At 48.5% G+C, this 13,081-nt stretch overlaps 1 protein-coding gene across 1 annotated transcript; it reads right to left on the reverse strand.

Annotated features, from left to right (window-relative positions):
• Window positions 1-10,653: 10,653 nt before the first annotated feature.
• Window positions 10,654-11,857, reverse strand: Hcar1 (hydroxycarboxylic acid receptor 1). Its single transcript, XM_055606391.1, has one exon. It carries the CDS (start codon window positions 11,846-11,848, stop codon window positions 10,820-10,822), a length of 1,029 nt encoding a protein of 342 aa, XP_055462366.1. The 5' UTR covers window positions 11,849-11,857; the 3' UTR covers window positions 10,654-10,819.
• Window positions 11,858-13,081: the final 1,224 nt, after the last annotated feature.

Raw genomic sequence — 13,081 nt, forward strand, 5'->3', positions numbered from 1 at the left:
AGGGCGTCACATCTAGACTTACAAACGCTCTCGAGCCAACTTGTGGGCGTTGAAAAACAGAGCCCTGGTCCTCTGCAAGAGCAGCCAGTGTTCTTAAAAGATGAGCCATTTCTCCAGCCCTCCATGCTTTAAATATATCATCTTGTCTTATCCTCTGTAGCCCATGGTTCCAAAACGCTTGTTGACTGTGATTTCCAAATGAGGCAAATGACGCCCCGCCCAGAGAGTAGTGTGCCCGAGATAACCCAGCGGAGCTTGGATTGGAATCTGACTGATCTCCAGAGCTCTGTTTCGACTCATTGTGATACACTACTTTTTAAACTTGTTTTATTCATTGGAAAATTTTAACTACATTCATGTATTTGGGAAAGGAGACACACACACAGAGGTCAGAGGGCTGCCTAAAATAGTCGGTTCTCTATTACCTGGGTGTTGGCTGAATTCAGACTGTCAGTCTTGGCAGCAAGCACCTCTACAAAATACACCATCTTGCCAAATGTTACTGTACTTTTAAAAAGGCTTTTAAAAACATTTTAAAAATTGTGTGTGTGTGTGTGTGTATGTAGATACACACACGGGAGTAGGGCAGGTGCCCTCAGAAACCAGCAGGAGGTGTCAGGTTCCCTAAGGCAGCAGGCACGGGTGGGTCTGAGTCCCTTGATATGGGTGTCAGGAACTGAGCTCAAGTCCTCTGCAAGGGCAGGCACTCTTACCTGGCCGTCTCCCCAGACCCTTAAACAGCATCTCCCTGAGCCCAGGCTGGGCTCCAGCTGGCTGTGCTGCCTGCTCCTCCTGAGTGCTGGGATTATGGGCCTGGAACATCAAGCCAGACCACTCCTCCCTCTCCTGCAACTGCCCTGAGCCTTCGATGACACTCCCACTTGCTTGCCTGGCTACTTGTGGAACATAAAGCCCCACCCCACCTCCCCCACCCCTACTCCCCAGCCCCCCTCCCATGTTTTGAGCACTTGGTCCCCATCAGCTGACACTGTCCTGGAGCCTGAGAACTGAGGATGGTAGCTGGTAGAGACAGATCCCTAGGGACAGGGCCTGGAAGGCTGAGGCCTGCGCTGCACTCTGCCACCACAGATTGAGGGGCTGGTGACGTCCTGCTGCTCTAGGTCACCATGACCTGGGGATGCTTACGCCAAAACAGACCTCTTCGTTCTTAGTTGTTTCTGTCAGGTACTTGGTCACAGAAGACTCAGGCAAGAGCTGTGAATTCATCCCACAGGGCCTGGTGAACTAAGAGAGAAGCGGCCAGCCCTAATTATTGCCAGCATCCAGAATCCAAAGGGGAATCTCCTTCCTGAGTTAGCATCCTATAAATGTGAGCTCACACACGCACACGAGGGTGCACTCGCCTGCGCGTGCTCGAAGGCGTGTGGTGACCGAACGCTGACGTTGAGCGGCTGCTTGAGTCAGGGTCTCTTACTAAATTCAGAATTCACTGTCTGGCCAGCAAATTCCTAGGAACCACCTGTCTTGATCCCCACTGGCCAGCGCTGGGGCTACAGACATGCACCACCATGCACAACTTCATACATGGGATCTGAACTCAGATGAAGTGTTTGCATAGCAAGCGCTTTACCCACTGATCCATCCTACCAGCTCCCCCAACCCCTTTAAAATTAAAAAAAAAAAAAATTTTTTTTTAAAACCTTAAACCTGGGATCCAGTAATCCCAGTCCTTAAAAGACATAGGCAGAGCTGGGAGTGGTGACAAACACTTTTAATCCCAGCACCCAGGAGGCAGAGACAGGCAGATCTCTGTGAGTTCAAGGCCAGCCTGGTCCACATAGTAAGTTCCAGGGCAGCCAGGGCTACACAGAAAGACCCTGTCTCGAAAGACCAAGAGAGACAGAAACAGAAAGTTCAAGAATTCAAGGCGAGCTTGAGCTACATGAGGCAGGGTCTCAAGACAAACAAAAGCAAACAAACTAACAATAACAACAAGAAAAAAAAAAGTAGCCATTGTAATGGTTAGCTTTAATTGTTAATTTAACGTGACCAGATCATTTGGGAAGTTTCCAACGAGGGGACTGACTACATTGGGTTTGCCTGGGGGTGTATCTGTAGGGGATGGTCCTCATTAAGTTAACTGATGTAGAAAGGTCCAGCTCACCACGGGCAGCACCTTTTCCCGGGCAGAGGATCCTGAACTGTGTAAGAGTGGAGAAACTGAGCTGGGCATAACGTGAGCGGGAGGACAAGCTTGCATGCATTCATCTCTTTCTGCTCTCCAGAGTGGATGTAATGTAACCAGAAGCCTCCACTTCCTACCTTGACTTCCCCACGATAGCGGAAAGGAATGCCAAACTGAAACAAACCCCTTTTTAGCCCTTTATGCTGCTGCTTTCTGTCAGCGTATTTTCTCACAGTACACAGAAATGAAACCAGACAGTCATGGGTAATTATTTCTTTTCTTTTTTTTTTTTTTTTTGAGACTGGGTTTCTCTTCGTAGCCCTGGAACTCCCACAGTAGACCAGGCTGACCTTAAACTTAGAGATCCACCTGCTTCTGCCACCTGAGTACTGGGTTTAACGTGGGCCTTGAGCACCACCACTTCAGCCTGGCCTACACAAATAAAATTAGAGTAACAACATCCCTTAAGTTTGCAAAAGGAGAAAAGCTGGCTTCTAATTCTAGCTCCACCCTTAGTGGGCTGTGAAGCCCCTCACTTGCCCCTCAGCTTCCTCCTGTGGAAACTGAGGAACCAGGTGAGACCCTGCCCCTGCCCACCCACCCTTACAATGCTCACATTCAGAGTGTCTAAACAGGAAGTTTGGAGCTACTCAGAGGGTGCCAGGACCGGGTATGGAATTTCCAGTCTTCCCACCTCTGGAGGGCACGCCTTGTCTTGTGCTGCTCTTTTCTGAATTTTTTTTTTTTTCTTACTGGTGCATGAGCTGTACAGAAACTTGTTGCGACTGATCACTTACAGAGTCAGGCAGTGACCCTGACTGCAGTCTGGTGGAAAGGAGATTATGCTCGTAAGTATGACTCTCACAGCCAGCGTGAGCCTCTCTGCTGGGTGGGACATCTTGAAGATGTGCCACGGTACGCACAGAAGTCGCTATCAATTAATTTTTCAGACAAGGAGGGTCTCAATTGTTGCCCAGGCTAACCTTGAGCCCCTGGGTCAAAGGATTCTCCTTCCTCGGCCCTCTGAGTAACTAGGACTACAGCTCTTTGCCACTGCACCCAGCGAACAGTTTTAAAATGTTTGACAGGGTGTGGTGGTGTATGCCTGTGAGCCCAGAACCCAGGAAGCAAGGAGAGGAAGGACGATGATCGCAAGTTCATAGCCATCCTGGTCTATAGGGTCAATTTCAGGCCAGCCAGGAAGGCTGTATGGACCCTCTCTTAAAAAACAGACAACCAGCGGGCTGGAGAGGTGATGGCTCAGTGGTTAAGAACACTGACTGCTTTTCTGAAGGACCCTGACTCAGTTCCCAGCACTCACATGGCAGCTCACAACTCCCTGTAACTCCATCCCCAGGGGACCCTCACACAGACATACATGCAGGTAAAACACCAATGCACATAAAACAAAACAAAGATTCACTAATTAAAAATAAGTAAACAAAACCAAAGGGTGATAGCACCAGGGAGACAGAGGCAGTCGGATCTCTTTGAATTTGAGGTCATCCTGGTCTACATACGGAGTTCTGGGTCAGCCACAGCTGCATGTGGAGACCTTGTCTCAAAAGCAAACAAAGAAGACAGAATAAGCAATTAAGCAAATAAATACGACAGGACCAGGGCTGGAGCTCGGCCGTAGACCACTTGCCCAGCATGCCTGACACCCTGAGTATGGTCCCCAACACTACAAAAGTAAAACAAGGATACCAGCTGTCCTTTGTCAGCTGCTTGCTGTTTGTCACCAGACCTTGGACTGAGGGGTTTCCGCGTGTGACCTCACGTTATCTGCACACAAGCCCTGGGAGAAAGGTGTTGTTACGACCCTTGTCTCAAGACTGGGAAAAAGGGCTTAGGTCGGCAGTTCTCACCTTCCTAGTGCCTCGACCCTTCAATACGGTTCCTCATGTTGTGGTGACCCCCAAACCACAAAATCATTTTCATTGCTACTGCATAACTGTAATTTTGCTACTGATATGAATCATAATGTAAATATCAGATACGCAAGATCTCTGATAAGTGACCTCCATGAAAGAGTTGTTTGACCCCTAAAGGGGTCGTGACCCCACTGGCTGAGAACCACTGGCTCAGCGATTTGTAAGTAGGTAACTCTCTCACATCTGTGGCTAACCTGGGTTCTGTCTTAGTTAATCTTTCACTGGTTAGCGGATCATCAGTAGCCTAAAATAACGACGGCTGTCACTTCTTTCCATGGGCGTCTGGGTCGGCTGGACTCGGCTGGTCTCCTCGAGGGCTTTCAGTTGGTCCCTAGCCTGGAGTTACATACATGAGGTGTCAGTTCATTTTTCTCTTTGATGTGAGGTGAGCGGTCGGCGGGTGGCCAGCGCGCCGCGGTCTGGAAGCGGAGGGAGGCGAATTTGAGGTTGCTTTCTCCTCCAGCTTATGGAAAAGAGCGGCCCGCGCTCGGGGCGGGTCTTCTCATGTAGGCCAGAGAACAGCCCCCCCACCCCCGTTCACCCGGAAGTGTATCCCCTAGGTGACTGTTGATGCAGTCAGGTTGACAAGGAGGCTAAATCCCGACTGCGGAGCACACGGAGACACCCGGTTCTTGGTGCGGCTGTGCCGCCTGTCCTGTCGACCGGGTAGGCTGGGCTGAGGTGGCCTTCGGGAGTCCCAGACAGACCTTTTGAATGCTTGGCTTGGGAATCCCAGAACACCATCCCTACCGCATCACAGCGGGATTTCATGTTCCCCTGGGACAGGAGACACTCGCAGGGTGCGGGGGCAGGAAGCAGGTTTCCTGGAGGACACTGTAGAAGATCTCCCAGTCAGGAGACAGGACAGCTCTGGGGCTCTAATAAAGCAGGTGTAGTGATACAAGAAGCAGAGAGGACATTAGCTGCACTGGCCTGTGTGTATATATAAACATATCTATGGTATATATATATATATATATATATATATATATATATATATATATATATATATAAAATATATATATATATTAAATACAATGAGGGGGACTGAAGAAGGAAACTTTTCTTTCTTTGTTTTTGTGGTTTTTCTTTTTCTTTTTTTTATATGTATTTATTACATATACAGTGTTCTGCCTGAATGCCAGCAGAGGACACCAGGTTCTATTATAGATGGTTGTGAGCCACCACGTGGTTGCTGGGAATTGAACTCAGGACCTCTGGAAGAGCAGCCAGTGCTCTTAACCTCTGAGCCATCTCTCCAGCCCCCAGTTTTTTGTTTGTTTTGTTTTGTTTTGTTTTTCAAGACAAGGTTTCTCTGTGTAGCTTTAGCTGTCCGGGACTTGCTTTGTAGACCAGGCTGGCCTCGAACTCACAGAGATATGCCTACCTCTGCCTCCATGAGTGGTGGAATTACAGGTGTGTGCCACTGCGCCTGGCTTGAATCTTTCTTCCTACTTTCTTTTTTGAGACAGGATCTCACACAGACGAGGCTTGGAACTTCCTCTGTAGCTGAGAATGACTGTGCATGCCTGCTCTTCCTGCCTCCGCTTCCTGAGAGCTGGCGCTGCAGGTGTACACACCTTCACTCTCAGTCTATGCCACACTGGGGATTTAATCCAGAGTTTTGTGCACACTGAACAAGCATTCTAACAACTGCTCTACATCCCAGCCCCTGGGGTTTTGGTTTGTTTGTTTATTTGTTTATTATTTTTTTTATTTTATGTGCATTGGTGTTTTGCCTGCATGAGTGCCTGTGTGAGCTGCCATGTGTGATTCTAGGTCCTCTGGAAGAGCAGAGAGCAACCTCGGGTTTTTAGTTTTAAAGTGTAGTTCTGAGAGCCTGGCATTGTAGTTTTAAACCAATCTGAGCTACATAATGAGACCCTGTTTCAAATGCCCTCTTCCCCCCCAAAAAAAGTACAGAGTGAGTTCCAGGACAGCCAGGGCTACACAGAGAGACCCTGTCACACACATATATCTTTATATATGTATGTATATATGTATGCATGTATGATATATATATATATAAGGGCCTTATGTATATTCTACTATGCTTGGTGCCATCTTGAGATTTTTCAATGCTTCCTTTAAAAAGGGCCCTAAAATTTCCATTTTACCTTATACCCTTCAGGCTTCGGAGCCAGCCCGGCAGCTATGGGTGCATCCGTTGGGAGACTGGGGTCTTGCATCATTCTGGAACCAGATCTGGAGCTGAAGGCCCAGAAGGCGTGCAAGGCCAGACCTTGCAACACAGTCCCTGCTCCCGGTACAAAAGCTTTTCTAGCTGCTTTAACTCCTCATGTGCCGGAAATCCAGTCTCTCCAAGCACTATGCATGTATCAGGCCTCATCATAACCTTTAGTTGGAGGGTAAGGCATGGTGGCAAAGACTTTTCCATTTTAAATTTTTATTTGTTATGTGTATTAGTGTTTTGCCTTCAGTTAGGCACACCACATTCGTGTAGTGCCTGTGGAGGCCAGAGGAGGATGTTGGATCTCCCAGAACTAGAGTTCTAAGCTGTTGGGAGCCACCATGTGGGTAATGGGACCTGAACCAAGATCCTCTGCAAAAGCAGCAGGTGCTTTTAACCACTGAACCACCTCTCAGTCCCAGCAAACACCTTTAATCCCAGCACTCAAGAGGCAAAGGCAGGTGGATCTCGGTGAGTTTGAGGCCAGCCTGTTCTATATAAAGAGTTCCAGACCAGCCAGGCCTACACAGTGACTCCCTGTCATTAAAGGCACTTGTCATTTCCTCCATGTTATCCTTACAGACTATTGACTTTCTCCGGTGAAGGGGAATCATTTCCTCTAAAACTATTATTTTCCTGTTCCTGATAAAAAACACTCATCAACAAAGCTAACCCCCTCCTCCTCTCCCTCACCAGTTCTATTAAGAACGCTTTTTGGTAAGACAGACTGTGTCACACTCTGACAGCTTCAAAAGGGAAGTGTGGCTAGGGTCCAGGCTCTGCTTGAGGTTCCGTCCGATGTCCCTGGCTTTCGGTTTGCTCTGGCCGTTCTGTGGCAAGAGCCTCAGTCCATGGGCCTGCCATGGCTTCTGAGTATTGGACCCTTACTTCCTTCCCTTGGAGGGCAACATCATAAAAGTTTTCTAAAAGCTAGAAAACTCTTCTAAGCTAGAGTCACACATAAGAGACACACTTTCTTTCAAAATCTATTTTATTAGGATCAAGCAACAAAGGAGCAAAAAAATTATGCCTAAGGATAGAATTAAAAGCAGGCTTTTTTCACAGATGTCTATTTATTTATTTTTGCATGTAGGATGTGTGTGTGTGTGTGTGTGTGTGTGTGTGTGTGTGTGTGTGCTCGAGTGTGAGAGTATGTGGAGACCAGCGGTCAATCTGTGGAGTCATTCCTCATGGATGACCTTTTAAAAAAAATGTTTATTCTCGATGAGGTGATGCACACCTTTAATCCCAGCACTCAGGAAGTCAGAGGCAGGTGGATTTCTGTGAGTTTGAGGCCAGCCTGGTCTACAAAGAGAGTCCAGGACAGCCAGGGCTACACAGAGAAACCCTGTTTTGGGAAAAAAATTGCGTACGTATGTATGTATGTATGTATGTATGTATGTATGTATGTATGTATGTATGTATGTATTTAGTGTGTGTGTGTGTGTGTGTGTGTGTGTGTGTGTGTGCGCGCGTGCGCGTGCACATGCATGGACACACACACAAGTGGACACCAGAGATGTACTTGCAGGAATCCGTTCTCTTTTTCCCCCTGCACAGGGTCCTGACTGGATCAAACTCAGGTGGCCAGCCTTGGTGGCAAGTGCCTTTACCCACAGAGCCATCATGTCACCTTCACCAAACCCCTACCTCGTCTGCTTTGGTCATCGTTCTGTTTTTGAGACAGTCTCTCACTGAGAGCTAGGGTTCACCCATTCGGCCATGCTGGCTGGCCACTGACCCTCTCCTGTCCCCGCCTCCCCAGCCCTGGCATGACAAGCATGTGCCACCGTCTGAGTTCTGACTGAACTCAGGGCCTGTGCTTCGGTGATAGGCACTTCACTGATTGAAATATCTCCCAGTTTCCAAGATTTAGGCAGGCAGATCTCAAGTTCAAAACCAGCAAGGCAGCCGGGCGTGGTGAGACACACTTTTAATCCCAGCACTCGGGAGGCAGAGGCAGGAAGATCTCCGTGAGTTCAAGGCCAGCCTGGTCTACAGAATGAGTTCCAGGACAGCCAGGACTGCACAGAGAAATCCTGTCTCAAAAACAAAATCATCATCATGAAAAGAAAAAGAAAAATGGTATGTGATCCTTGATGCTTGACTCCTTCCTAAGAAGGAGAGGTCAGGCTGTGACAACAGGGTGCTGCTTGGGGTGCTCTTAACTGTTTTTTTCTTTTTTCTTTTTTTCCGAGACAGGGTTTCTCTCTGCTGTCCTGTCCTGGAGCTCACTCTGTAGACCAGGCTGGCCTCGATTCAAGGTTTGCACCTCCATTGTACAGACGTCTGTGTCTGCTTCTTCAGACACGAATGTGTCAGACACTGTAGTGTCACCATGAAATTCTGAATCCTGGCTCACAAAGGCATAAATTTCCCCTTTTCTTTCCTGGCCAGAGCCTAAAGCCTCCCAACTCTGGCACTTTGAGATTTTCTACTCTTTTTTTTTTTTTCCCCTCCTCCCCACCATGTCGCTCCTCATCCACTCTGTGGCAGTTGACAAAAGCCACAGCTTTCCCTCTTCCTCTATTTGTCTCCCTCCTCCATTTGCTGAGATTTACAGCTTGCCTGCCCTGGAATTTTCTTCTTTTAAACTTTAATAAAATTATCCTCGAGCTTAAAAACAACAACAACAAACCACATGTAACACAGTAAGCCATTATTGGACACGCAGCCAGACGCAGAGCTTCACATTTCTGTGAATATAGTCACTGAGCAAATGTGGTGTATTTACCATCAATTATAAGCAGGTGGGCTTCTTCTAGGCACCTGGGGCGAAACAGTACAACAGATTTCCTTATGCGTCGAGATTATACACCCATTGAACTTGCCCCCAAACCCTTTGACATCGGTTTTACTCCTGTTGAACAAATCAAAACTGAGCATGGTTAAAGGTCAAATAATATCTTCCCTAAGAGCTCATATCCAATAAATATTTGAGCTAGGACACAAACTGAGATCCACTTGACTGTGTAGCCTATAGAACTGTGATCGCATTAACTCTCTGCGTGCATGTGTGAAAGCCAGAAAACAGCCTTGAGGAGTCGGTTTTCCCCTTCTACCACATGGGTCTCAGGGATGCTCAGGTTGTTGGCTTGATGGCAGACCCCTTTGCCCTCTGGGCCAACTCACCAGCCCCGAAGTCAGACCATGTTTTTTGATACTAGGCTGTACAATACCTCTGGCAAGGGAAACCAGAGGGACAGCCTAGAAGAGTGTCTCAGGCTAAAGATATAAAAAGTGACAAGGTCCCTGCATGGGGAGAGTACACTGGGAATCGGAGAAAGTATAAATAAAAGAAAAAAATGACTGTCACCACTTTTGTGGTTTGGAAGGGGAGGGGAGGGGAGGTTAGCATGGTATCTGTTTTCCCTTCTCCAGGACAGGAGCAGCCTGTCACTTCACAGAATCACGTGGTTGTGAGTGTTCCGGGTAGTGTTTGGGGAAACACTCGTCCCTACAGTAGGAGGAGACCCCTGATGATTGACTGTGAATCTAGACACGTCTGATGAAAGGGAGAGGAGATGAAATTTCTCTGCCGCCCCTAGAACTTTACTTTCTCCTAAGAGTTGGTTAACAATGCTACAGTGAAAGGGGGCACAAGGGGACCGGGAACGGGGCTCAGTGGTGAGTGCTTACACCTAATTCGTGTAAGGCCCCAGGTTCGATGCCCAGCACCGAAGACAAAACGGATAAGGATGTGGGATAGTGCAGCACAATACATTATGGGTTCAGTAAGGAACTGAGAATGAGTGAACGAATAACTTCAGTTCATGTATCAAGCCGTCAAAAACAACCACGACGAAACTAGCATGCCCCAAACTCCAATAAGGACCCTGGCAGGTGGACCCAGCCTCTCAGCTTCCACTGGAGAAACTGGAGCATGTAGACACCTTCTTTGAAATGCAAACAAAAGAAAAACATACAAACCACCTAAAATCAGAAACATATGGAGCTGGTAGGTTAGACTGGAGTCTTTCTGCTGCCCTCCTGGGCCACCCGGATGTTCAAACATTGAAAATTAAATATATGGAGGCTCCCCAGGGAAGATGACAAAATGGCTAGGACAGAGTGTCCTGATGTAAAGGGTCTCACTCAGCTGGAAATAAGTGTATTGACTCAGTCCAGTTTCTTTTTTTTTTTTTTTTTCAAGTCCAGGAAATACTGACAAGTTATTGAGATCATTAACTCTCTCAGAGCAAAAACAAGACCCAGCAACACTCACACCTATTTTCTCAGCCATGTAAAGTAACACAGGCTCCAGATAGTTCCTAACCCAACACATGTGCTTTTTCTTCACACACACATACATACTGTCCCCTTATCGTAGCAATAGCAATCAGAGTATTTAAACACAACCAACTCCCTTCAAGCAACTAGAACCTTCTAGAAAAGATAGAGTGACTGGGTTTCATTTCCACGTGAGCGAGAAGGACACAGCTGAGAAGGAGTGGTGGCATTTTTCAAGCCCCCCACCCTTCGGTACAGTTTAACTCACAGTTGCCTGTTTCTCTGCCTTTGCTTTGGGGCTGGTTGTCTTAGTGCCATTCAGCACACTTGGCGATCCCACTGCCCGTCTGATGGCCTTTGGGAACTATTTGCCACATCGATAGACCTCTTACGACAAAGGTTCGAAATTGGCATCTCTTCTGACCTCCGTGTGTTCTCGCATCCCTGGTGTTCGGGTCTCAAACTGAAGATTTTGAGCTTGGCGTAGAATTTGGGGAACGAGGGGCTTGAGAAATAATATACAAGAGGATCCAGCATGCTGTTCAGGTAGGTGAGACTGAGGGTGACGTGGAGGACTATGTGGACAGCGGGGTCACAGGCGCTGGAGGGCACCGTCCACAGGAAGTAGAGTCTAGCCAATACGCTGGGCAGGTAACACGTGATGAATACACAAGCCACCACCACAATGAACCGGGTGGCCCTCCTCATCCGGGACTGTCTAGCCAGCTGCCGCCTCCTCCTCAGGCTCCAAACAACCTTGAGGGAACAAAACAAGATGATGGCTAGGGGCAGGAAGAACTCCAGCTGGAACATGACATCATGCCACCCGTTGGCTGACTCCATGATGAAGCTCTCGCACGACACCGTCTCTTGCACACACAGGTGGCTCTCCATCAGAAGATACACAGTCCCCAAGATGACCAAAGTCCAGAGGATGCAGACGGTGGCAGCTGCAGTCCGATTGGAGATGGCATTCACCAAATGATGGGGGTGGACCACTTTGAAATACCTGTCCACAGCCACCACAGTGAGGAAGACAATGCTCCCAGCCCTATTCATAGCCAGCATGAAGAGGACCAGGCGACAGGGAATATCCCCAAAAATCCACTGTCTACGTCTGAGGTAGTAGTCTGTCCGAAAGGGTAGGCAGATCATGAGGAGAAAATCGGCCACAGCCAAGTTGAAAAGGTAAATAGTGCTCGGCTTCCAGGTCTTCATGTGAAAGCAAAAGCCACATAGTGCTACCCCGTTGCCCAGGGCTCCAAGCACGAAGGCCAGGATGAGCAGCGGCGGCATCACCTGGGAGATGGAGTCCCCCTCTATGAGACAGCATGACCCGTTGTCCATGGCAGTCGGAGAGAGTGTCCCAGGTGGCCGGCACAAAGGGATGGATGCCTGTCTGAACACTACCTCGCCCCCAGCAGCTCAACACCTAACCTCATCACCCTGGGATGCAGACGTACCCACAAGAGAAACTTCAGCCAGGAAACGAAAGCCAGCAGCACGGCCTTTCTCCTCAGGCTGGGTCACAAGCTGCCTGTCCCCATCAGAGGTGCAGCCTGCAGCTGGACCAGGCTCTGAGGTGCAAGCCATTTTCCATGAGTGCGCATTTCTGGGATGCAGCTCCAGGGTCTGACAGGATGCATGCTGCAGGGCTGTTGCTGGTTCCAGCCCCGGGGATGATATTTCTTCTCTACTTTTGTCTTCTCCACACTCTGGGCTGCAAAATGCTCAGAGCTTCACAGAAGGCTTGGGGAGGAAGGAAAAAAAAAAAAGCTTGTTTGCCCTCCCTCCTGGTGGAGAAATCTAAACATTCCCTGGAGCCGCTCTGGGCTTCTGCCTGGCTGCTTTCCTCCCTAACCTTTGCCTGACTGCCCTGGCCTCTCCAAGTCCCCTGGGACACCCCCATGCAGTGCCAGAGAGGGGACTGTGCTCTGCAGCCTCTCAGGGCCACTTCCTGTGCCCACACCCAGAAGGACAGCCTCCACAACCTGGGAGGGTCCGTGGACAAACAGTTTGAAACATGACATCTGTCCAGTAGCAGCAGAATTCTTTATGAGCTGAGGTTGTAGCTCAGAGGCAGTATGTGTAAAATTCTGGGCTCTTGCCCTACGGCCAGGCCCTCCAAAAAGACATGAAAACGATATGAAGGATTCCACCTTTCCTCCTGTCTCCATGAGGCAGCCTCTTCTGGAGGAGTCAGGTCTCAGCTCTCCTGGAAATCAGAACCTAGTTAGTTACTTTTGCAAAACGTTGGGTCTGTTTCCAACCGGTGGCTCAGAGAGCCAAACATCGAGTATAGCCTGTTAGCGAGGTGAGTGAGGAATCAAGTGGTTGTTTAAGGAATTAATTTCTAAAATAATCGCAGGTAAAACCAGACTGCTTAAAAAACTGGAGTGTTTGCCCCATGGTGGTGGCGCACACCTTTAGTCCCAGCACTCAGGAGGCAGGGGCAGGCAGATCTCTATGAGTTTGAGGCCAGCCTGGTCTACAGAGTGAGTCCAGGACAACCAAGGCTACTCAGAGAAACCCTGTCTCAAAAACAAACCAAAAAACAAAACTGGAGTCTTCTAAAATTTC

Source organism: Psammomys obesus, unplaced genomic scaffold, assembly GCF_907164565.1.
Source record: "Psammomys obesus unplaced genomic scaffold, mPsaObe1.curated_primary_1811, whole genome shotgun sequence".
NCBI lineage: Eukaryota > Metazoa > Chordata > Mammalia > Rodentia > Muridae > Psammomys > Psammomys obesus.

Excerpts from the sequence above, each read along its gene's own strand:
- Hcar1 (XM_055606391.1), bottom strand. The coding sequence starts at position 11,848 with ATGGACAACGGGTCATGCTGTCTCATAGAGGGGGACTCCATCTCCCAG.